The sequence below is a fragment of the Mus caroli genome, unplaced genomic scaffold (genome assembly GCF_978045245.1).
Source record: "Mus caroli unplaced genomic scaffold, Mus_caroli_1 scaffold_1, whole genome shotgun sequence".
Classification (NCBI taxonomy): domain Eukaryota; kingdom Metazoa; phylum Chordata; class Mammalia; order Rodentia; family Muridae; genus Mus; species Mus caroli.
Genome location: NW_028227256.1, coordinates 30215583 through 30241861, shown reverse-complemented (window position 1 = coordinate 30241861; position 26279 = coordinate 30215583). Strand labels below are relative to the sequence as shown.

The following is a 26279-nucleotide window of genomic DNA, read 5'->3' as shown; positions in this document are numbered from 1 at the left end:
CCGGCACTGATCCGGCTGGATGAGGCCTGTGGCCCTACTCAGGCCGGTTTCTGCTTCCCTAACTAATGCAGTCTCAGGTCCCGTGCAATTGGCTTGGAGCAGAAGCTGTGTTCCACTCACCAGCAGTCCCAAAATCCTGCGGCGGGGGTCGTGGGTAGCTGGCGGGTGTCAGGCAACCCTGCGCTCCCGCTACCCCGGCACTGATCCGGCCGGATGAGGCCTGTGGCCCTACTCAGGCCGGTTTCTGCTTCCCTAACTAATGCAGTCTCAGGTCCCGCGCAATTGGCTTGGAGCAGAAGCTGTGATCCACTCACCAGCAGTCCCAAAATCCTGCGGCGGGGGTCGTGGGTAGCTGGCGGGTGTCAGGCAACCCTGCGCTCCCGCTACCCTGGCGCTGATCCTGTAGCTGTCTTTTTTTACTAGATTAACCATTTAATTTGAGGTACAGAAACCTTAAATTTTATTTCATTGAAGGCTTTCTTACAGTTCCAGAGTATGACTCCATGAGCACCATGGCAGGGAGCATGGAGGCAGGAAGGCAGGGATCGCACTGGAACAGTAGCTGAGAGCTTACATCTGATTCACAAGCACAAGGCAGAAGGAGAGAGAACCAATTGGAATATCATAGGATTTTGAAACCTCAAAGCCTGCCTGCAGTGACACACCTCCCCCAACAAGGTCACATTTCCTACTCCTTCCCAAACAGTTCCACCAGTTTGGGACCAATCATTCAAACATATGAGCCAGTGGGGGCCATTCTTATTCAAGACATCACAGATTATCTCAGTTTCAGGCCTTATAGTAGGGAATTTTATGCATTTGGAGTCAGTATTTGTGTAGGGTCAGAAATAGGGGTCTAATTGTATTCTTTGTCACATGGATATCCAGAGTTCTTATACATTTTTAGAGAGGCCAACTTCTCCTCAACATATGTTTTGGAATCATTGAGGACAAATATGTAGTTGTGGATGCATGTTTGTATCTGGGGTCCTGTGTTCTAGTCACTGATCTACACATTTGGTTTTTGTCCCAGTATCATGGTTTATTTATTTATTTTTGTTATCCTGACTTCCCTGTCACCTCAATTTTGAGCTAACACAATCCATTTCTCCATCTGAGTTGTTTCTTGTCAGTATGTATGTGTTTTAACTCCACAACACAAATGAAGCTAGAACAGAAATTGGTAGCAATGAAGATGCGTGGGTTCCTTGCTCTGATGGATCACACTATGTAGGTTTAATTCTTTGGACTGTTTTTATCTAAGGAATGTGGAAACCTTTGCTAAATTGGATTGGAAAAGCCATTGAATACTAGAAGCATGGTGCAATGGGCCATTTTAGTGGGAACAAAGAAGGTACGAATGCTAAAGAAATGTGGATATTTGAGGTCCAGCTCCTGGGGCTTTAGAGGGGAGCAATGACTTTATTAGGAACAGGGGCTATTCATATGGTATCGGCTAAGAATCTTGGCTGACTATGCTGAAGCTAAAGAAGCAGTTGTGATTGCCAAAGGCATTGTCACTGCTGGAGAGAGACGTCCTGTGCTTCACTGGACATCAGGAAAGCTTTATATCCAGGTCAGCATGCAGAAACCAATACAGCTCCCCATTATGAAAATACAATAAATAGTAGTCACCTCTTAGACAACAATAATTTGGGGGAATAAATGAATGGTGACATTATGATGTCTACTAGTTATTATGAGGAAGAGCAGAAGAGAGCAGGAAAAAACAGTGATTAAAGGCTTGATAAAAAAAAAGTAAGGGGGGGGGGAATGGATGAAAGTATTTTTGGTGGTCAGGGTCTAGGCTGAGTGGTTCCTGTAGTATTTCTTGGAGTCAACAAATAACTGAACCTCTTTTTTGATCCAATCTGCTAGTCTGTTGTATTGGTTGCTTTTCTATTGATGTGATAAAAATACCACGACTGAGCCAACTTAAAGAAGGAAGGGTTATTTTGGGCATATGGTTCCAGAGGGAGAAGAATCCACCATAGCAGGGTATCAGGGCAGCAAGTAGCTGGGATGTTACCTGAAGCAGCAACCACAAATCAGGAAGCAGGAAGAGCTAACCTGAAGTCTTTTGAAACCTTAAAGCCCACTCTCAGTTACATACTTATTCTTGCAAAGCCACACCTCCCAATCCTCCCCAAACACCCACCAACTCAGGACCACGTATTCAAATACCTGAGACTTATAGTATCATTAGTGTTTTCTTGTTCCTGGCCTCCTACCCAAACAATTGGAAACAAAGGCTCACACAGATTTGCCAAAGTAGCAAGATAACTCCATTCAAAGCAAACTGAGGGTACAGATTCAATGGTCTTCTTTTGATACTCAGAGAACCCAGTTATTGTTTGGGGCTTCATTTTATGGAGTTCAAAGGAAGGAGGAGTTTGGCTACTAAGGGCCATCTCATGGGATGTTCTTTATTTTGGTTGATAGGCCACATGATCACTTTTCTATTGGCCATTTCCTCCCCACAAGAATCTTAATCATCTTCATACTCAGCTATACAGCAGCCTCAGATGATGGAATAGAGATTCTGATTAAAAGTTTGACTACAGTTTTGTCTTTGTGTGTGTGTGTGTGTGTGTGCCCCAAAACACTTCCGACTGGATCAACCTTTCCATCCTTTATGTCCTGGTACATTGGGAATAGGTATGAGTAGAAAATGTTGGAAGTTGGTCATTGATGGAGGAGGAAAAGCTTATTTCATTGCTTAGTGTGTATGTGTACATGTAGCACATTGTGGCTGAGCATCTCAAATTTCTTTCTTTTTTCAATACTATTAGAATACCATGGACTTTTATTTGCTTGGTTCTACCAAGCTAGCTTTTCCATGTTTAGTCTTTTTTGCTTTCCCTGGCTTTAATTTAAAAAAAACTCAGGTCCTGTTTGTGCTAGGTGAGCCTTCCATCACTGAATTGATGTCCTCAGCAATGACCTCTGCATTATGATATTTTAAATAAAAAAAAAGAGGTGCATTTTAAAAAGTAAATGGTACATTGAAGATGTTTGTCATTTTGTAGTGGTTTTTAGTCGATTGACTTCTGGTCCCACTCTTAATATTTTCATTTATACCACTTTATTTTTGATATGTTCTATGCATCACTTTTGCTACATTTTTTATTTTATGTGTTTTGAATTTATTGCTTTTTAAAAATTTCTTCTCTCCCACATTTTATGGAAGTAGCTCATTCCATTTCCATTCTATTTGAAGTTATTGGAGTAGCTAGTCAACATCCCAATGTCCTCTCAACTCTGAAAAGCTTGCTTAACATACTTTTGCTGCCATAACTATTTCATCTGGTATTTATGTTTTCATCAGTATTTTGGGTATATCACATTTTAAACTCTACAAATTAAATATTAATTTGTGCAGGTGTATTTTAAAGTTGTCAGTATATCTGATCACTCTTCTTCCTAATATTTCAAGATTTCCATTTTTTAAAAAGATTTATTTATTTATTATATGTAAGTACACTGTAGCTGTCTTCAGACACTCCAGAAGAGGGAGTCAGAGCTCCTTATGGATAGTTGTGAGCCACCATGTGGTTGCTGGGTTTGAACTCAGGACTTCTGGAAGAGCAGTCAGTGCTCGCTGAGCCATCTCTCCAGCCCCTTAAACTTACTTTTTTTTTTTTTTTTTTTTTTTTGGTTTTTCGAGACAAGGTTTCTCTGTGTAGTCCTGGCTGTCTTGGAACTCACTCTGTAGACCAGGCTGGCCTCGAACTCAGAAATTCACCTGTCTCTGCCTCCCAAGTGCTGGGATTAAAGGCATGTGCCACCATGCCGGGCTTCCATTTTTAAAAACTCAACTTCATTTTTATTATTTCAATAATTGTTCCTTATACAGGTTTCTCCAGTGGAAATCTTCTGATGGCCTGTTCTTTTTTTCAGATAGTTTATTGCAAAAATAGTTTGCATTTAGTCTATGAATGGATTTTTATTCTCTGTGCAATTCAGGATGAGAAATACTTTCCCACAGCATATTGGAACATACTTTAGCTGCCATAATTTTGTGTTTCATCTGGGACTGGAGATATAATTGACTGTGAGCCACCATGTGGGTCTTGGGGAATGGGACCCAGATTCTCTGGAAGTGCAGCCAATGTTCTTAGCTCCTTAGCCACCTCTTCAGTCACAAAAGAAAAAAAAAGAAGGTTATTCTAACTTTCTGATTGAAATCTTCTAGACAGGCATGGCATTATCAATTGTCAGTCCCGTCATGCCTCCAGGCTGTCCTCACTGAGGGATTTGGTTGAATAGTAAAGGTTGAAATCAACAATCTTTTCCATTCTTTGTGCCTTAGAAACATTTTTGAAGCATTTTTTTTATTCTTCTAGCCCATAATTTTTCAATTAACTAGGTTTTTCTTATAAAATATTTTTAGATCAAAAGAATGATTTACACAGAGCTAAAAACAGACAGAATCCATCCATTTTCTTCAGTGTTGGTGGAAGAAAAAAACTGGGACAAATGAACAGATGTGCCAAAAGGAAAACACGGGATGAAATCTCCTGGACTGTTGTTACTAACGGCTTTCAAAATTTTATCTATCTATCTATCTATCTATCTATCTATCTATCTATCTATCTATCTATCCATCCATCCATATATCCATCTTTCTGTCATTTTTTTGTGTGTGTATGCATCTATGTCACACACATGGCATAGTTGTAGAGGTCATAAAACTATTTGTGGGAGTTTGTTTTCTCCTTCTGCCATGTTGGTAACTCAGACCATTAGGATTCGCTACAAATACCTGTACCTGCTGAGCTATTTGCTGGCCCTCTATTGAAAAAAGCAAACTTCTGTTTTGTTGTTGCTGTTCTTTCCAAGTTTAATGCTAAGGACATGAAGACAGAGGTAAAGACTTAAGAGTGAGCACAGATACATAGAAAAACTGCAAGTTAATTTGAATTAAATTACAAAACACTATATGCTTTCATAAACATGTGCAACATTTTAGATACTGCCTAAACACACACACACACACACACACACACAGTGATTTCATTGTTATTATTTTGACAGATGTCTAGGTGGCAACACACATACACGTACACACACACATATACACAAACACACACATATACATACATACACACATGTACACACACAGTGATTTCATTGTTATTATTTTGACAGATGTCTAGGCTGCATATGGGATAGGAGGAATGATCTATCTTCACATCCTAACTTTGGGGAAGAGGTACTGTATCCAACTAAAGCAGTGATCTGAACTCAGAACCAGGCTTAGGCCCAGAGAAAGCACTGGAAGACATTCTCCTGGCCATTCCTCTGAATACTACAACTGGGAGGGCCACTTCCCAGTCTTGTTACCAGGTCGTGAACTATTCAATACCAACTAAATGTGGCTAGTACAGCTCAAGATCTGACTGGGGCTTAAGTGCTTAGAATTGCAGCCTTACTTATGTAAAAGAACCCATTCAAATAACAAACTGAAACCACCAAAGTAATACATCTAACAGGAGAATAGGAAAGAAAAAATACAGTAAATATTTTAGAGGACTTTGGCCAATTACTGTATGATCAGAAGCTTTTAAAATAATGACAGTTCAAATAGACAGTTTGACATACTTTCAAATATGCTTTCTTGAAATGGATTTTTAAAAACCCCATCAATTTTATACTAAAAGTTTAGTGCATTAGAATAAACTCAGATATTAGAACTCAAGTTGTTCATCCTCAGAAGGGCACTGTTTCAATTTAAATTAATAGCTTTTTTTTTTTTAAGTTTCTTCTCATTATGTGTATTAAAGTCAGTCTCTACCATTTTGGGAGTCGAAGTACTGAAAGTCATATAAAAGGTATAAAGGAATTACCTGGCGCTCGTCCCTCCTAGCAAATCCCTCTTCCTCAAAAGTGCTTGTCAGAGAATCCTATTAGTGCACAACAAAGAGGCAGCCTGGCTAGTGTGGCGCTGCCTCCCCCTCTGGTGACACTTTCTTCAGTGTTCTTGAGGCTATCTCATTTGACACTTTGGAAGGGCTGCCAAGTCCTTCCTCTCCCTGTAAACAAGGCTGTCACTCAAGAAGCATTCCCCGTGCTGAGGTGGGGAAAGGGGGTTAATGGCTTTGGAAATAGAAAACAGAACAGCCATCAAAAGGACTTTTAATACCAAGAGAATTATCGGGGAAATAATGGAAATCAAATGAAATAAGAATATAAATAGAGCGTGGTACAAGCTACGTTTGGTTAAAGGTTTCATATCCGTTGAAGTTTTGTGTTACCTGGGAAGAGTAATGAAAAGAAATGAAATAGATTGGAAACGGTTACCCTTGAGAAGTTATTTCTGACTTCTTGGCAGGGTTCCCCTGTGGCTGCTGATGCCTGTATACTGTGGCTCGTTCTTACTTTCTTTTCAACTTCAATTCTACTTTACAAGTCCGCCTTCCGATAGTCCCCCCCCCCCGCCCCCCTTAGAATGTCTTTGATTTGTCATTTAGTTTAGTGCTTAAAGAAACGAGACGAGCCTCTGTATCTAGGGTAATACTGACATTTTAGGTTTCTGATGGGTGACCTTTTAGAGTCAAAATTTCTCAGAGAATTGTGAGAACTTACATTTCTGGGGAAGATTCTGTTCAATATGAGTATGAAGGCAGAGGAGACAGGATTTAGGAAAGTGGAGAGACACTTTCAGGAAGGACACCGGTCAACTTCAAAGCTGGGGAAATCATGTAGAGAGACTTTGTGCTATTACATTTAATTAAGCTTCTGAAGGGCTCAGCATTCTGGCTACCTGTGCATGTTTTATCACTGATTGGCTAGTCTGTTATAAAGCTCTTTTGTTTCTACAGATAGCAACTCAAGTAGTTGCTAACTCAATGACTCTCATATGATATTATTGTTATTAATTCAGTATACATTCATAAAGATTAGTATTCAGAATTCTGCTTCTAGGATAAAGAAGAGACTGCATTGCAGTTTATAGTCTAGTTAAGGACAGAGACACAATAGACAAATATATTTGTAATTATAAATAGTAAGAAATTGATTTATTTTAAAGGTGAATAAGAAGGAATCAGGTGTGGAGATTAGCTAATAATGATGCATAGAAAGGATACTAAAAGCTGCAATAGTAGTGACATATGCCTATAATCTTAGCCCTTGGGAGGCTGGGACAGGAGGATGGTAAATTCAAAGTTAGTCTGGGTTCACAAGTGAGAACCTGGCTCAGTATTAATAGTAATTATAATAAGAGAGGAACTGGGGAAAGACTGACTACTTTCTAATCACGAGGGGCTAGGTTTGAATCCCCAGTACCCATGAAAAAAGCACAGTATGGCTGCCTATACTTGTCAATCAAGCATTTGAATGGCAGAGATAGGTGTGTCCCAAGAGCATGCTGGTCAGACAGCCTAGACTCATCTGCCTCAAGGCAACTAGGCAGAGAGTAATAGCAACAGATACCTCATATTCTGTTCTGGCCTCCAACCTGCACAGTCTTGTACACAATTCACACACACACACACACACACACACACACACACACACACACACACGCCCCCCACAAGGAGCAAACTAACTAATAGGACATGGAGAAACTAACCCAATATACTTTGGTAGATGAGCTAGGCATGTGGGCTCACCTTAGGTAGAGTAAAACTGGAGACCTTTGTTATGTGGAATAGATATCTAAATATATCTAAATATTATTATGCTCTCGTGAGCTGCCTTGTGTCTGGGACCCAGTAGGTGTTTATGCTTTATACTGATAGTTGTAAAACAGGAAGGACTGTCACCTGCTCCAGCAAAAGCATGGCCAGGATGCACACAGCACATGCTGGAGGGGACTATTGCAGACCAGAGTGCATTGGGGCTCCAGGGAGCATAGGAACCCCCCAGCTTGCCTATGGGATTCTGAAAGGTCACATTTTTGAGATATTCATGGCAGATCTCCATGAATATTTTCTTACTATTGGGATGAAGGGGGGAAGCAAAACGAAGCAAAAGGCCAGCTTTGTCAGCCAATTTCCTAAGCTTTGTTTTGGTGCAGTGTTTGTGAGAATTCTGATGGAAGAATAACTTGCTAAAACTGTAGGACTCTGTGGGGAACATGTGCTAGGAAGTCAACTGCATAGAACAGACTCCTGGCGACATGTACAGAAGCTTCAAGCTCACACTGGAGTAGGTAACCTGGCAGATATCAGGTACACTCGGGCTACTTAATATTTTTAAGGTATGTATTGATGTTAATACTAAATACATAAATCTACTGAGTTACAACCCAAGACATAGTTCACTTGTAAATGCGTATGATTTAATGTTTTAAAATATGGTCTGAGTGTTGAGAATTTTAGGTAAGTATTGACCTCCATAGGACAATTCCCCACTCATTCACAGTTAGTCCTCACTATTCCCCACAAAAGTGAGCACTACCCACTTTGCACTTTATGAACATTTCTTACAGAGTGAGCTCTACAGCAGATGTTCCTTTGTGATTAGCTCCTTTCAGTTAGCAAAGGTTCATGGTTCATACATGCTCTTCTTGTGTGTCTGTATGTGTGTGGAGTATGTGTGTGTCTACATAGGTGCTGAGAGGCCAGAGATCAATGCTGTGTGTCTTCCTCAATCACTTTCCACCTGTGTTTTGAGACAGGGCCTCTCACTGGACCTGAAACTCACCGGTTACTGAGCTGACAGTGAGCTCCCAGAATCCCTCTGTTCCCACCTCAGCAGCACGGGGATTGCAGGCGTGCACTCCCATGCTTGACTTTTTCACATGTGTGCTAGGGATGGATCTGAACTCAGCTTCTCATGCTTCCTAGCAGACATCTTGCTTTCTGAGCCCTCTTCCTTTTAATCACTGACGTATGAATGCACCACGTTTTATCTCTCCACTCATTAGGTGGTGGATATGGCAAGTGCTTGTGTCTTTTGTCTGTTATAAATAATGTGGCATTCATCTCCATTTTCTTTCTGGGAGTCTGGTTTGGGTACATGTGAATGCCACCAGCCTTGATTACCAAGACTTTAATGAGTCTTGGGTGGATCATGATAGCAGCCAAATAAGTTTTTCTAGTTATCATTGCTCTACAAATACAAAAGCTAAATAGTCATTAACACACTAAACTTCCTCTTTTAGAGCTAAGGAAAAGAGGCAGCAGAGCCTGCTTTCAGAATAATAAAATGAAAACATACACTGAAGAAAGCAAGAAGATTTGCTTATCCATCCCCTGCAGTCAACAAACAGGCAGGGTTGGGCTGCCTCCTTATTAGGGGAGGGAGGAGAATTGAATCCAGGCCTTAGACTTGAAAAATCATGGACCCATTAGGATGAAACCCCGTGCTGGGTAAAACACCATGATCATTACTACCAGACCAACAGCCTTAATGGAGCTGCAGGAATTGCTATAGGCAGAGTGGCCGAGATGCCATAGATAGAGGCAAGCTGCCTCGACCACACCTCCCAGAGGAGTAAAATCTACTCTCTAAAGAGCATGGAAGGTAACCTACAACAAGACTCTGTCCGATAGCACAGTAGTCCATGAGATGCAGCACTCAGTAGAGACAATGACCATATATACTGCTATCTCACCATGCCAGGCAATAACATATAACTTGGTGACTTTTGTGATATTATAAAATCCTAAACAAATACAAGAAATACAACAGACCTTGCAGTGAATAGGATGAAGTCGGCTTCATGCTTCCTTCCTCAGGTGATGGTTGATTTGGCACATTCTGATAGCATCTCCTACTCTACACAGAGACCCCAAAATAACCAGATCCTATTTCTGCCTTCTCCCCAGTAAATCCAAGAGGAAAACCATTTGCAAATATAATATATATAGAGAGGAACCAAAGGAAGTGCCTTTTTCCCCAATCTGTACACAACAAATGCCCAGAGCAATCTGATTAACCAAAATCCTTCCTTTCATTAGATGGAGTCAAGAAAAATCTAGGCTAAGGCTGGATACAAAATGCTGCCTTTGAACAAATACCTTTCACCATGGCAAATGGTGGCCTTTTGAAAAAAATAAATAACTTAATACTAAGTCAACTGAAGTGTTACTGACATCAGACATTGAGCCAATAGCTATAGATGTTTTATAAATGTTTTCTACATGTGTACCATGTAGAATGTTAAAATAATTATCTAATTATAGCATGATGAAATGGGATACTGTACAAGATGGAGGATTCAATGTGAGGAGAAATGGCTATGAATAAATAATACACTCATTTTGGCCCAGTGGATAAGCACACTTGCCACCAAGCATGGTGCATATACACACCATCAAAGTAAAAAATGTAAATCCTTACAACATGAAAGAAAACCATACATAAGGAATTCACTAACTATGCAGTTTACATGGTTCACCAATACTGGCGAAAGTATGATTACACAGCAAGGAGAATTGAAGCTGGGGATCTTTCTGGAACTCACTATAACAGAGAAGGCTTTGTGACGGTAGTTGGATTTATTGGACCTGAATAGATTAGTAAGAGGTGTGAAAACAATACTTGTCCCTCCCCCCTGACCCCCTGAGAATGGTAAGTACACGCTCACAATACAAATGTTGTTTATGTTTGAGGGGAGGGGAGATTTTAATTAAGGGCGGTGAACAAAATACTGGTGATTTTTCAGAGACGGAGGTGGCTAGAGTATACCTCAGGAAAAGGAACAGAACACATTGAAGTGAAAATAGGTGAGAAGGCATCGAAAGAGCCAGTTCAGAGGGACATGGCTTTCATGTAAGGGAGACTAGAGTAGTCTAAGTTCATCTCACAAGCCTGTGATAAGTGCTAAGATGCCTGAAGTCCTTAAGGAGGATCCTGTTACAAAGATGCTGGGCAGAAAGGTAAATGGCTATTCTCCTCCTGCTGACTCTGACTCCCTTGGCCTTTGGATGAGTATAAGTAGCATCCCTTTCTATGTGACCACTGGTGTCTTCTAATTTCTATGGAGCTAAACATCCTACTTGAATCAGGGAGCCAGGTACAATCAGGGAACTAAGTATAGTCAAGGACACAGTCATCACAGCATATGAATCTAACAAAGGCCAGATTATAGGGAAGACTGTAAGCACCCTGCACAGAGCTTCCTGTGTTTACTAACCTATTAGAGGTTTCCAATTCAAGTAGCCCCTGTAATGAAAAAGTATAATGGAGGAATGGATGGAGGGAGGGAGGGTAGAAGGAAAGGAGGAGAAGGAAAGAAAGGGGAGAGATGGAGGAAAGGGAGGGGAGGGAGGGAAGGAAGAAGGAGGAAGCAAGAAGGAAGAAAAGAAGCAGGAAGGAACGAGGGAGGGAGGGACTGAAATGAAAAGAGGTGAAATGAAAGAAGGAGGGATGGAGATGAGAGGGAAAGGGAGAGAAGGAGGGAGGGAGGAGGGAGGGAGGGAACTAAGGAGGGAAGGAGGAAGGGAGGGAACAAAGGAGGGAAGGAGGGAGGGAAAGGTATTCTCTTTTCACTAATATTTAGTTTTGGGTTTTTGGAGACAGTCTTACTACATAGCTCAGATTGTTACTTACAATCTTCCTACCTTAGTCTCTGAGTTCTGAGATTACAGGCACATGCCACTATACATGGTTTGTTTTCAATCACAGCACAGCATTTCCTCCTATTATGAACTGGATAGACTTTAAAACACCTGTGATTTTGTTGCCAACTCTGGATATACCAATACACCTTTGCATGCAACAACAATGAACAGACAAGGGGACCATGAATTTGAAGGACAGGGAGAAAGGGGCTAGGAAAGAATGTGAAGCTGCTACATTTAATTGAAAATATGTTATCATAATTCTAAAGCCAATACTTGGACCTTACATTGGGTCTTGTTTTTAAGTGCGTGAAGAAGGAAAAGTTAAGTATGTATTTCATTCTCATAAGCCCCCTTTATCATGTATGTGCCTTGTACTTTTCAAATTCATAGTTCTGAAAAAAAAAGTCCAAAGGTTTTAGCCTCACAAAGAGGCCCCTGACTAAAAACATTCAGAATTATAGCTATGGAGGAAGAAAGTATTTGATCTTAAAGGAAGACTCGACACCAAGCCTGAGATAGAGGAAGATTTGTTCAGAATGCAGCTAAGTCTCCCAAGGTGTCTGGGATGGCATCTGAGGAAGGGTGACAATTGTCCTGTAAGACTAGACTCTGTAAGTGACATTCTCATGGCAATCATCAACTAGGTGCTTTTTAAAAACTATGATCAAGGCAAACAATGGGAACACAGCTCCAGAGAGAGTTAGTGTCATCCAAGTATTTGCTTTAACACAAAGGCACCAGCCTGCCCTTTGCCCCAGATCATCATCAGACTTTTAATGGTTATGCCTCTGAAGCAGTTCATTCCTGTACTTGATTCACCCAACCACTCCAGATACATATATGCTTTCCCACGGGGACTGAAAGACTAGTGCCATTAGGAACTTCAACACTCATAGGTCTGACCACATTATCCCGTCCTCAGATCATATGAATAAGCTTGCTGAGCTCTTCCAACAAGCCACCAAGATAATTAGAGCTCTTAATAATTAAAACCAATTGCCAGGTCAAGACAGATGGGAAAATTCCAACCTTTAGTGGATGCCCAGCACAGATGAGACATCTCTTCCATTTGCCCTTACAAGTCCCTGGTCTTCCAGTTGAGTGTCAAAGCAGCTCCTCAGTGGTCTCATCCTAGAAGAAAACCTGCAGGAGGTAGGCAAGGCTTGAGGCTAAGGATCTATGTAAGTTCTGCAGAGTGATGCTATCTCAACCTACCCTTCAGTGAGTGGCCAGCCTTAGCTGGGAAAACACACAGTCCATCAAGGGTTTGTGCAAATCACTAGGGAGAAACCACACGGGAAACACAGATGGAGGTAGACTCCTAAGAGACTAACATTTGGATAGTACCACAAATGTAGGCTCTTTTAGCAACAAGTGGCCACAACCTGAGGGCCAATAGGGAATCAAAGGTTCAAATTGATGGATTTGTGGAATTTGCATCAAAAGAAAGAAAAGCCAGTCTATCTTACTATTGCCTGTTCCTCTCCTCTCTGCTTTTGAAGTAACCACCCACCTACCTGTTTATGGAACCACAGCATATGTAAGAGTCGTATGCAATGTGGAATGCATAGCTCCACAATTTAGAATGCAACAAGCCAAGAGCTTCAGATCATCTCTTCAGACACTGTCACTTCAGGCCTCAGGAAAAGCAACCCAAGGTTATGGTGTAGAAGAGTGGTAGGGTCTGCAATGAAGACTCGGCACAGCACTTCAGATAGCCTGTAGGCAACTACTTAGTCCTTCTCTGTGTTTGTGAAAAGAATGAAAGAAAGCACTTACATAGGAAAAGAAAGCATCCGCCACTTATCTCTACAAGCAATAAATAAATAAGCTTCTGATAGTATACAGCACATGTTACAGTTTTGCAAAGATACTCAAAGCAGAACGGATTTGAAATTAACTTTAAGAAGCATGTATCAAACAGAATAGTATAAGGAGGAAACAAGTCTACCTTAACAGAAATCAAATTCCATTCCCTAGCATACTTGTTGAAGGGCCTCCTTTATGCAGTGACTTCTTACATACAATCTCTTTGATGACACTTGGCTTTAACAACTGGGAGCAAGGCACAGAGCAAGGACAGGCTCAGAAACGCAGAACCAGTCTTTCCATCTGAAAAACATGCGTGAGAGATGCTGAGAAAGTGGAGAGAAACAGCACGGGAAAGAAAACAAACATGTTTTTTTTAATAACTGCTATGTCTTTGCAATCAGAAGGAAGCTAAAACTAGTATTGAAAGCAGTACATTTGAGGTCACTCTTCTTTCAACAGAAATGCTGCCTGTCTTCATTGCCACAGAGCTCTGCTTGAAATGTTAATTGAATGTTTTTATGCCTAGAAAGCTGTGAATAATGGCAGCAAGGAGAGTAAATAATAATTCAAGGTCCCTTGTAGATCTCAGCTTCAAGTAAACAGAAACACCGTGGAGTGACAATTTCGGAGGTTCTGGTTTCCTTAAAAGCCACAGAAATGTTGTAAGAATGGGTTTTCTGTTTTAGTCCCGGTGTGGGGATGTGGGACAGCTCTGCAGCAGCTGATATGATTTGTCTCCCCCCCACCCCACCCAGCAGAGGCTTGACATTGCCAGCTGCAGACAGTTTCTATAGTTGTGTGGTGGTTGGAATTCTGGGGACTTTTCAGAGGGTATATAAATGAGAGACAAGGCCCTGGGAGACAAGGTGGGTTGTTGTTTGGTTGTTGCTGGTTGCTTTTTGTTGCTTTTGGTCTCTGGTTGTTAAGTAGCTGTGCACAAAGAAGAAAAAGAAAAAAAAATTAGATATCCTGATGGTAAAGCCCAAACTTGCCCAAGGAACTCGATACCCCTAGTCAGCAGGAAGTAGTCTAATGATAACAATGTCCTCTTTCCTTTCTTTCCCCTTTTCTCTCTGATCTAGTGTTAGGGAGTTGAAAGGGTGGAAGAAAGAAGAACCCACAAAATAGGAAAATGTCTGACTACAACACGGGGACTTCCAAGTAGAAAGTGACAAATTGAAGTTGTCTAGTGTTTTCATTAAGCATAACCCTGCATCACAGTGGTACTGGAAGGCAGGGGGTGGGCAAAAAGAGGAGCACTTCATCCTTTAAGAGAAGCACATCAATTTTATTTTTCTCTTGTTGCTATAGGTACCATCTTTGACAGAGCAAAAGGCCACAGCAAACAGGAGAGTTGCAAAGAGGCATGGACCTCCCATCCTGCCAGGGGTTGACCCCCATCCTACCCAGGATAAGCCACATCCTGTCAAATGGATTTCATGGTGGATGACAGAGGATTTTGTCACATGAAAAAGTGAAAAGAAATATACAGACATATAATCTCGTCCACACTCCACCACTAACAGCTGTGGGACCTTGGGCAGTGGCCACATTTCACCTGTCACAGGAAATGGAGTCCACAAGAGTTGGCTGGATAATGGAGATGTCATGCTCTGAGGGCCACAGTCTCTTGTCTTACTACTCAGATTTCATTGTAGCAGAGAAACAGCTCAGATATTACATACCCCAAGAAGGCCATGTTCCCAATAAAACTTCTCAGAAGCAGCTAGCAGCCAAGTTTGCCAGAGGCTATGCTTGGTGTTTCCTGAAGTAGATAGTCTCAAATCTCTTTCAGCTCTAAAATTCTGGGAACCTATAACTTTAAAAATGCATCAGGGCATATCAACCACATTTCCTGGATAACTGTAGCTACCACCCCTCATCAAAAAAGCCTCTCTGTACAGCAAATGGAGAACATCCTGAAAAACCACAACCGGACACAATATGGAGGGGCTGGAGGGAGGGAAGTGAGGTAAGGAAGAGATGCTATACTATTTGGATGAAAACATATTTTTAAAGGAGAGAGAGAGAGAGAGAGAGAGAGAGAGAGAGAGAGAGAGAGAGAGAGAGAGAGAGAAGAAAGCAAGCAAGAATGAACAAATGAATCAATGAAGGAATGAAGGCAGGCAGGCAGGCAGGCAGGCAGGCAGGCAGAGTAAACCTACCAATCGAGCTTTAACTACTCCCAAAGTGCCTACAGATGGGTCCACAAAGGCTTCAGGGTAAGATAGAATGCTTCAGCAATCCCTGGAGCTTATCAAGCACCCCACATCTGGCCAACACATTGCAATAGGAAATACTCAAGTCATCAGGAAAAAGGAATGACAAAATCATCATCTTTTGTGGGAGATAATGACCATCTATATTCTAAAACAAAAAGAGATGGCAAGGAAAGTCACATTGTCAAAATAAGCACCATATAGGGTAACCAAGTAGTTCCTGTCCTGGCATTACATGATTGTCTTAGCTTCTATGGCTATATACATTTGGCCAATGGAAATTGTGTGTGTGTGTGTGTGTGTGTGTGTGTGTGTATTCACCTACAGATGCAACAAAGAACTTCTAGTTAGATATATGTTCTAAATATGTGCCTTTCATACAAATAATAGTTTAAAATGGTCAAGAAGCTAGAATTTGAAGTTTATGAAAGTATAAAAATCTATGGGCATTATGAATGAAGGTAAGTAAAACTGAAAATGTCCTGCACATGAGTGTGGCCAAAGGTAAGAAGTTAGCAATAAGTAAGATCTACAAGGCTGTGGAACAAATTTCATGATCTATAGAAACAGTGTGGAATATACTGTATGCGGTTCATTAATTCTGCACCTAGAAATGCTTTATCTGCAGTCATTCTGTTCCTTGGTAAACACCCAATAGGAAGCTTGCCTATGTGCCTCAGCTGACATCAGTGATAATAATCTAAAACAAGATACAACCCAAATGTCCATCAACCATAAAACACAGTTAATTATATACGTGTACAATACAGTAGTAGCTTGTATGTAGCTGTGACATTCCTTTCACATCGTGCTATTTCAGGCCTGTCTTTGGTATGTTCATACTCTAGATCGATTCTCTACTTTCATTTGCTTAATTCTGTGCCCACAGGATGACTACCACTGTCTTCTTCAAATGTGCTGCTTACATGCTGGCTTTTGGTCAGTGACAGCCAACAAGAGCAAATCACAGGCTGGGCAATAGCACACGCCCTAGTGTGCTTTCAATTACTGTGGTGAGTACCGTGACTGAAAGTGACTTGTGGGAGAAATGGTTTATTTCCACTTACAGTCCATTGTGTAGAGAACCCAAAGGCAGGAACCCAGAGTCAAGAAGTAGGCAGAAGCCATGAAGGCACTCTTACTGGCTTAAACCTCATGGCTCATTCAGCTTGGTTTTTTTTTTTTTTTTTTTGCAGAATGGCTTTATTTTTGTTTTCAGTACACTTCCTTTGATTTTATCTTTACATAAGCACTCAGAAGAACTTCCAGGAGACACCACTGAGAGGCCATGCTGGACTTACCGTCTTAAGTAAGTACTACGAGAGGGGTCGGGTAGACAGAAAGGCTCTGTCTGCTTTGTGACCACTACTCTACTGACATCCCAAGTTCTCTATCTGAAGAGTCTTGGGTTAAGAGCAGGAGAATTCTCATAAGCAAATTCTTCTGTATGGGCTGGATCAGTAAACACACCAATGAAATCTATTTCCAGGAAGAATGGTCCATCCACCTTATCAGACAGAGTGAATCCTATAGAAGAGATCTTGTCCAATACGAGTGGGTCTTGGACATCTCGTACCCTTCCTTGATTTGAAAAAAATTTGGAGAAAGGAATCTTGACTTCCTGCCAGTAGGGTCCCCCACGGGTGAACATGAAGTAACTGTACATCTGATTTTTTCTCTGGATAAACTCCGTGTCTTGCCTGATATTCACCATCCAAGGCCGTCCATCCCCACGAACTCGGAGATACAGAGTATTGAACTGGGACCAATCATGAGACAGCTTCCTCTCAAAAGCACCCCGGGGAATCCTGGAGATCATGGCACAGTATCCACTTTGTCTACTGTCCCCATCCTGAGGAGGCTCAGAGCTCAGAGTTCCATAAAGCAGGGCGCTTCGGTTGTTCTTGCTCATTTTCAGGAATATTTCACTTCTACCTCCGATTGTCTTATCAGAAGTCACTATCCACTTATCCAAATCTTCTTTCTCACGAAACTGCCAGACAACCCTGGCTTGTTCCATTATGACCTCTTGTAGTGGGCGGCCGTCTGGGCCTCTCAAATGAGCCACAATTTCATCCTTCAAACGTCTTAAATGTTCTATTGCTTCATCTCTAATTGCTTTATCAAAACTAACTTCAGGTGTCCTGTCAGGAGAAGGTGCATCCAAAGCAGCTTCTTCGCGGTCGTGCCCTTGCAAGCCCTCTTCAGTCTTTCCCTGCTGGGAGGCTCTGTCAACAGAAGTCACTTTTTTCTGAAGACTACTGGAAGAATAGTCTACAAAGTGATTACCCACAAATGGAGGTAATGCAGCCCTTGGCCTCAGGAAATTTCTATGAATGTAAGTGCCAGTAAGTAATTTGTGAATGGAAGCCATTGCCATCGTAAGAAAAAAGTATTAAAATTTGCCCGGGCTGAGAAAACAAGCTTCAACAATAAGTCCAATTCCACCAGAGACCAAACTCACTCTGAAGACCAGGCGTTCACCTCTCGGCAGGCACGGGGTTGGTCACGTCCCAGCCTCCTGAAGCTAGGCGCTTCCGAGGAGTGGCAGCCCCTCGACCCTCACCTCACCCGCCAGGACTCTTCCTGATCTCCTCGTTCCTGAAGTTCCCACCTATCCAGCTTGGTTTCTTATATAACACAGAACAACTTGCCCACGGGTGGCATTGCCCACATTGGGTTGAGCCCTCCAACATTAATCATTAACTAGTCATTAATCAAGATGTTCCACAGACTTACCTATAGACTAATCTGATGGAAGCATTTTTGCAATTGAGGCTTCCTCTTCCCAGAGGGCTCTAGTTGTATCAGTCAGGAGAAACAACAACAACAAAACAACAACAAAACAACAAAAACAAAATAAATCCAACATTATAGTGGACCTCTTCTGGCTCTGACATCCACCATGCACATGGCATGTCTCATAGGCTCAGACCAGCCTCATTCCACTCCTGCTGCTGTTCTTGGTAGATGTCCCACAATCATGGCATTGTGTTTCTACTGCAACTGAAACCTCATCTTCAACAGTAACCCTTCATAGCCTCTCTTGGGGACTCTGACCTTGGATTTCAAGCTTTAGCTTCTCTCCATGACTCTGTCATTCCTGGATTTCCCCATCAGTACAACCAGTACTACCTAGAAGACTCTTATACATTACTAAGTTTGTCTGCCAGCATGAGATGCAACTGTGGCTACCTCTGGACCACAGTTTCTGTGTGTTGAACCTGAGCAAATATTGGCAAAACATTTCACCTCAGTGATGCTGGTCTCTTCTAATCACAGCTTATTTCTCAGCTCCAGCTAACCAGAGTCGTCATTTAAAGCATCCCACAAATGGCTCCAAGAACGGTTTTGAGGGACACTCAAAACTTCCTCTTGAAACTTCACATGTCAGGCCTCCATCATTTGCACTCAGCCTGCACTCAGCATCACACGCTCTCAGCATGCTCTTCCAATTTCCCTGAACAGTTTGTTAAGCTTGGAATTCAACAGCTTTTCCAGCCCAGAGTTCCAAAATCCTTCAGAATCTTCCCCTAACAGCACAGCCTTGTCTGGAATGGCCAGTCTTTGATAACAATTTCTCTTCTGGTTTCCTGTCTATTGCTGTGATAAACACCACGACCAAAAGCAACTTGGATAGCAAAGGGTTTATTTTCTCTTATCGTAGTCCATCATGTAAAGAAGTCAGGGCAGGAACTCAAGGCGCGAACCTGAAAGCAGGTACAGAGACCATGGGGGACACAGGTTGCTCACTTGCTCCTCTTGGCTTCCTCAGCTTGTTTTCGTGTATAACCCAGAACCTCCTTGTCAGGGCTCGTACTGCCCAGTGAGCTGCCCCACCCCCATCAATCATTAGTGAAGAAAATGCCCCAGATGTGCACACAGGCCAATCTCTATTACCTTTGCAGAATGTTGCTGGGCATGGCAGTGAGAGCAAGCTGACTTCACATAAACCTTTTCTCTCCTCTGTAGCCTTCAGGTGTGCATGGTAGTGAGGACTCTCCACTCTTCACTGTGGGTAGCCATGGAGTCCTCCATTATCCCTTCTTGATCCTTCATCTTCATCTTTAATCTTGATCACAGCTTGTCTGTGATCCCTGAAAAATCCTTCCTTTGAATTTGCTACTGTTCTACTGTCCTTGCCAGGAATCTGTTGTACACAAAGCCAAGCCCAGTGTTTACAAGCTACAAACACACACACACACACACACACACACACAAACATGTGTGTGTGTGTTTGCATATGTATATACATACACACATACATACATATATAATTGGGGGGAATGCATGCAAAATTAAATAAAATACAAAGAAAAGGAAGAAATTAATTATTTTGCAAATCAGGACAGTGGCATGGGAGATATGAGTTCTTACTTCTTGGCAATAATCTCTCTGAATACCTGGACGGTAGGAAGTAATCTTTTGCTTTACAATATTCTCTAAGATGAACCTTTATGTCTTGGGCAACTTGGCTCATTTTGCTATTTTTAACTATCAGAATATCCCCAAAAATAAAATATGAAGGGATTTTGTTTGATTGCTGCATCCCATTAAATATGCTTCTGTTTTAAGAACATAGAGATCAGGTGCATAATTTAATCAATCACACAATTTGGAGAGAAAAAAAAAACCCTCAGAAATCATGAACAACAGAATCCTCTTTCCCTAATTGCATCAAGATGTTTCCAGGTGATTAGCCTTCCAGCCTCCAGTCAGTGTATCTGTGAAGCAGAGTAGAAGAAAAAGTCAGAGAGACAGAGCAGAAGCTCCTAAGAAAGATGGACAGGCACACCTGGAAAGGATGGTCAAAAAGGAGACAGAACCTGGCCTATTAAAAAATAACCCTCAGATCTACAAATCCCAATACTTAGAAGGATGAGGCAGGAGGATCTCACGATAGTTTACAAACACAGGACCTGAATTCAAATCCCAGACTCATGTTTGAAAAACAAACGAGAGAGAGAGAGAGAGAGAGAGAGAGAGAGAGAGAGAGAGAGAGAGAGAGAGAGAGAGAGAGCATGATAGTGCACACTTGTATTGGGAGGCAGAGACCAGAGGAACTAATCCACTAGGCTTGCCATCCAGCCTTGTCTCCCTGTCCACTTCCAGACTGAAGGCAAATTTGACTCAAAATCAGAGGACTTGCAAGACCACCTGACTCTCCAGAGCTGAGTGTTTCTGGTTTTCCGAGCTGTCCTGCTCTCCATCTTGAAATGGCTGCTAAAGATATGATACATTGCTTATTTTATATTCTTGGTTGAAATAAAATTTAGTTGACTTTAGAACAAGAAGAATGGAATGACACCTGCATTGCCCTCTACAAACATGTGCACACATCCCCCATCTGTGCACCCCCCCACAAACACACATATATTTAAAAAATTGTTTTGAAAAACAGAGATGGCAGAAGAGGATCCAGAAATACACTGAAACCAAGCCAATTTTAGTATTGCTAAGGCAACCATATTCAACATCTGGACTCAATCATTAGCAGAGTGGTGATTTCATTTATGCTCTTGTTGCTCCTAACATCCTGACAATGCTTATGAATCCTCAATAAAATGAGGAAGCCATAAATAACAAAATGTCTGTTTGTCAAAAACTATACAAGAAGCTTGTAAAAAAGAAAAAGGAGGGTGTTAATTAAATATAACCAAATTAAGTGTGTTTCCTGGGAGTCAGAGGCATGTTCAAATTAAACGTAAAATACAAGATACTAAGAGAAATAAGTACAAGACCAAAAGATGGGTAGGGAATGTCTTGTGTAGCCTCTGAAATGATTTGTTGGGCAACTGTGTGATCTACCATGTGGAATTACAAAGCATAGCCAAGCTCCACTAGCTGTGTGTATTCACATCATACAAATGGATTATAGAAATTATGCACTTGGACAAGAAGTGGCATTCAAGTGCTATTGTGTATAGCCTAATGAGCCAAGAAACAAAAGGACATAAAACTCAGATGAGAACCCAATCTCAAAAATTGCCCATTAGCCCAGAAACACATTATGAAGTTAACAAAACAGCCCAGAATAGAAACGCTTCATTGTTGTCAAAAAGAAGACTCAGGATATCTTAGTATGTTCATTGAGAAAGCCTGTTGTGTGTGTTTAGTGTTTTTTTCTTTTTTAAATCTAGGATATCCCAGGAAGAAGCATTTTTTGCATGTAAATATCTAGTCACATTTCCTTGGTGGTTTTAAGAATATAAAACTGCACACTGGATTTTTGAAATTCATCCTAAAATTGAATTTCTTTTTTTTCCAATATATAAGTCTTTTATTCTCCCAAAAGAGCCCAAATTGTTCTTGTGATCAGAATCTCGTTTCTGGAGCCAGGAACTGAGGCCTCCTCACTCGTCAGCCTGCTGCACAGTTCCCTTCTCAGACACATAGATGCCGTCCAAAAACTTCCTGATATCCTTGTTCTTAACTGTTGTGGCTTGCTGAATCAGGGCAGCTGAATTAGAAACAAGTTCAATGTCATTTCCTTCAAGGATTAACTCATCCTTCTGGGCTTGAGACACAGAACAAGCAACACCTGTCCTCATCCGAACCCTGCGGATGTATTTTTCACCCAAGAAATTTCGGATTTCAACCAAAGAGCCATTCTCCTGGATGACGACATTGATGGGGAAGTGAGCGTACACAGACCGCATCTTGTATCGGAAGCCCAGTGTGACACCCTTGATCATGTTCTGAACATGGCTGCAGATGGTCCTGACGGTGGCCAGTTCCTTTCTGTTACCCCACCATTTGTCAACCCGGAGCCTTTTCTTTTTCTTCCCAAGAAGACTCAGCTCCACGTTGATGTGATTGAAGTCCCTCCGTAGAGTCCCCCTGGGGCCCTTCACAATGACTGTGCGCCCCTTCAGAGTGATTTCGACATTCTCTGGAGTGTCCACAGTCTGATTGCTGAGAATGATCTTCATCCTCGCAGTAGATGGGGCAAAGAGGAATTTCTTTTTTTTAAATGTAATTTTTATTAGATATTTTCTTCATTTACATTTCAAATGCTATCCCAAAAGTTCCCTATACCCTCCCCCCACCATGCTCCTCAACCCACCCACTCCTGCTTCCTGACCATTACCCTGTACTGGGGCATATGATCTTCCCAAGACCAAGGGCCTCTCCTCCCATTGATGGCCGATTAGGCCATCCTCTGCTACATATGCAACTAGAGACACAGTTCTGTGGGGCACTGGTTAGTTCATATTGTTGATCCTCCTATAGGGTTGCAGACCCCTTCTGCTCCTTGGGTACCTTCTCTAGTTCCTTCTTTAGGGACCCTGTGTTCCATCCTATAAATGACTGTGAGCATCCACTTCTGTATTTGCCAGGCACTGGCATAGCCTCATATGAGACAGCTATATCAGCAAAATCTTACTGGCATATGCAAGAGTGTCTGGTTTTGGTGGCTGTTTATGGGATGGATACCCAGGTGAGACAGTCTCTGGATGGTCATTTCTTCTGTCTCAGTGCCGAACTTTGTCTCTGTAACTCATTCTGTGAATATTTTATTCCCCATTCTAAGAAGGAACGAAATATCCATATTTTGGTCTTCATTCTTCTGAGTTTCATGTGTTTTGCAAATTGTGACTTAGGTAGTCTAAGTTTCAGGGTTAATATCCACTTATCAGTGAGTGCATATCATGTGTGGTCTTTTGTGACTGGGTTACCTCACTCAGGATGATATCCTCCAGATCCATCCATTTGCCTAAGAATTTCATAAATTCATTGTTTTTAATTGCTGAGTAGTACTCCATTATGTAAATGTACCATACTTTCTGTATCCATTCCTCTGTTGAGGGGCATCTGGGTTCTTTCCAGCTTCTGGCTATTATAAATAAGGCTGCTATGAACATAGTGGAGCATGTGTCCTTATTACCAGTTGGAACATCTTCTGGATATATGCCCAGGAGAGGTATTGCTGGATCTTCCGGTAGTACTATGTTCAATTTCCTGAGGAACCGCCAGACTGACTTCCAGAGTGGTTGTACAGCTTGCAATCCCACCAACAATGGAGGAGTGTTCCTCTTTCTCCACATCCTCACCAGCATCTGCTGTCACCTGAATTTTTGATCTTAGCCATTCTGGCTGGTGTGAGGTGAAATCTCAGGGTTGTTTTGATTTGCATTTCCCTGATGATTAAGGATGTTGAACATTTTTTCAGGTGCTTCTCAGACATTCGGTATTCCTCAGGTGAGAATTCTTTGTTTAGCTCTGTACCCCATTTGTTAATAGGGTAATTTGATTTTCTGGAGTCCATCTTCTTGAGTTCCTTATATATATATTGGATATAAATCTCCTATTGGATTTAGAATTGGTAAAGATCTTTTCCCAATCTGTTGGTGGTCTTTTTGTCTTATTGACAGTGTCTTTTGCCTTACAGAAGCTTTGCAATTTTATGAGGTCCCATTTGTTGATTTTCAATCTTACAGCACAAGCCACTGCTGTTCTGTTCAAGAATTTTCCCCCTGTGCCCATATCTTTGAGGCTTTTCCCCACTTTCTCTTCTATAAGTTTCAGTGTCTCTGGTTTTATGTGGAGTTCCTTATTCCATTTGGACTTTAGCTTTGTACAAGAAGATAAGAATGGATCAATTCGAATTCTTCTACATGATAACCACTAGTTGAGCCAGCACCATTTTTTGAAAATGCTTTCTTTTTTCCACTGGATGGTTTTAGCTCCCTTGTCAAAGATCAAGTGACCATAGGTGTGTGAGTACATTTCTGGGTCTTCAATTCTATTCCATTGAACTACCTGTCTGTCTCAGTACCAGTACTATACAGTTTTTATTTATTTATTTTCTACAATTACTCTGTAGTACAGCTTGATGTCAGGCATGGTCATTCCATCAGAGGTTCTTTTATCATTCAGAATAGTTTTTGCTATCCTAGGTTTTTTGTTATTCCAGATGAATTTGCAAATTGTCCTTTTTAACTCAGTGAAGAATTGAGTTGGAATTTTGATGGGGATTGCATTGAATCTGTAGATTGCTTTCGGCAAAATAGTCATTTTTACTATATTGATCCTGCCAATCCATGACCATGGGAGATCTTTCCATCTTCTGAGATCTTCTTTGACTTCTTTCTTCAGAGACTTGAAGTTATCATACAGATCTTTCACTTGCTTAGTTAGAGTCACACCAATGCATTTTATATATTTTGTGACTATTGAGAAGGGTGTTGTTTCCCTAATTTCTTTCTCAACTTGTCTATCCTTTGTGTAGAGAAAGGCTACTGATTTGTTTGACTTAATTTTATATCCAGCTACATCACTGAAGCTGTTTATCAGGTTTAGGAGTTCTCTGGTGGAATTTTTAGGGTCACACACACACACACACACACACACACACACACATATATATATATATATATGGGTCACACACATATATATATAGTATCAAATCACCTTCAATAGTGATATTTTGACTTTTTCCTTTCCAATTTGTATCCCCTTGATCTCCTTTTGTTGTTGAATTGCTCTGGCTAGGACTTCAAGTAGTATATTGAATGGGTAGCAAGAAAGTGGGCAGCCTTGTCTAGTGCCTGATTTAGTGGGATTGCTTCAAGTTTCTCTCCATTTAGTTTGATGTTGACTACTGGTTTGCTGTATATTGCTTTTATTATATTTAGGTATGGGCCTTGAATTCCTGATCTTTCCAAGAATTTTATCATGAATGGGTGTTGTATTTTGTCAAATGCTTTCTCAGAATCTAACAAGATGATCAAATGGTTTTTGTCTTTGAGTTTCTTTAAATAGTGGATTACATTGATGGATTTCCATATATTAAACCATCCCTGCATCCCTGGGGTGAAGCCTACTTGATCATGATGAATGATCATTTTAATGTGTTCTCGGATTCAGTTTGCGAGGATTTTATTGAGTATTTTTACATCGATATTCATAAGGGAAATTGGTCTGAAGTTCTCTTTCTTTGTTGGATCTTTATATGGTTTAGGTATCAGAGTAATCGTGGCTTCATCTAATGAATTGGGTAGGGTACCTTCTGTTTCTATTTTGTGGAATAGTTTGAGGAGAGTTGTAATTAGGTCTTCTTTGAAGGTCTGAAAGAACTCTGCACTAAACCCATCTGATCCTGGGCTTTTTTTTTTTTTTTTTGGGAGACTATTAATGACTGCTTCTATCTCTTTAGGGCATATGGGACTCTTTAGATCATTAACCTGATCCTGATTTAACTTTGGTACCTGGTCTCTGTATAGAAAATTGTTCATTTCATCCACGTTTTCCAGTTTTTTGTGTATAGCCTTTTGTAGTCGGATCTGATGGTGTTTTGGATTTCCTCAGGTTCTGTTGTTATGTCTCTCTTTTCATTTCTGATTTTGTTAATTAGGATGCTGTCCCTGTGCCCTCTAGTTAGTCTGGCTAAGGGTTTATCTATCTTGTTGATTTTCTCAAAGAACCAGCTCCTCCTTCGGTTGATTCTTTGAATAATTCTTTTTGTTTCCACTTGGTTAGTTTCAGCCCTGAGTTTAATTATATCCTGCAGTCTACTCCTTTTGGGTGAATTTGCTTCCTTTTGATCTATAACTTTTAGATGTGCTGACAAGCTGCTATTGTATGCTCTCTTTAGTTTCTTTTTGGAGGCACTCAGAGCTATAAGTTTTCCTCTTAGGACTGCTTTCATTGTGTCCCATAAGTTTGGGTATGTTGTGACTTCATTTTCATTAAACTCTAAAAAGTCTTTTGTCTCATTCTTTATTCC

At 41.1% G+C, this 26279-nt stretch overlaps 1 protein-coding gene and 1 pseudogene across 1 annotated transcript; both read right to left on the bottom strand.

The window, feature by feature from the left end:
• Window positions 1–16748: 16748 nt before the first annotated feature.
• On the bottom strand, window positions 16749–18156 carry LOC110301063 (complex I intermediate-associated protein 30, mitochondrial). The gene has a single exon (XM_021171290.3). The coding sequence runs from the start codon at window positions 17928–17930 to the stop codon at window positions 16941–16943; it is 990 nt and encodes a 329-aa protein (XP_021026949.2). The 5' UTR covers window positions 17931–18156; the 3' UTR covers window positions 16749–16940.
• Window positions 18157–21850: 3694 nt separating this feature from the next.
• LOC147006023 (large ribosomal subunit protein uL6 pseudogene) lies at window positions 21851–22482 on the bottom strand (annotated as a pseudogene).
• Between the last annotated feature and the right edge of the window lie 3797 nt (window positions 22483–26279).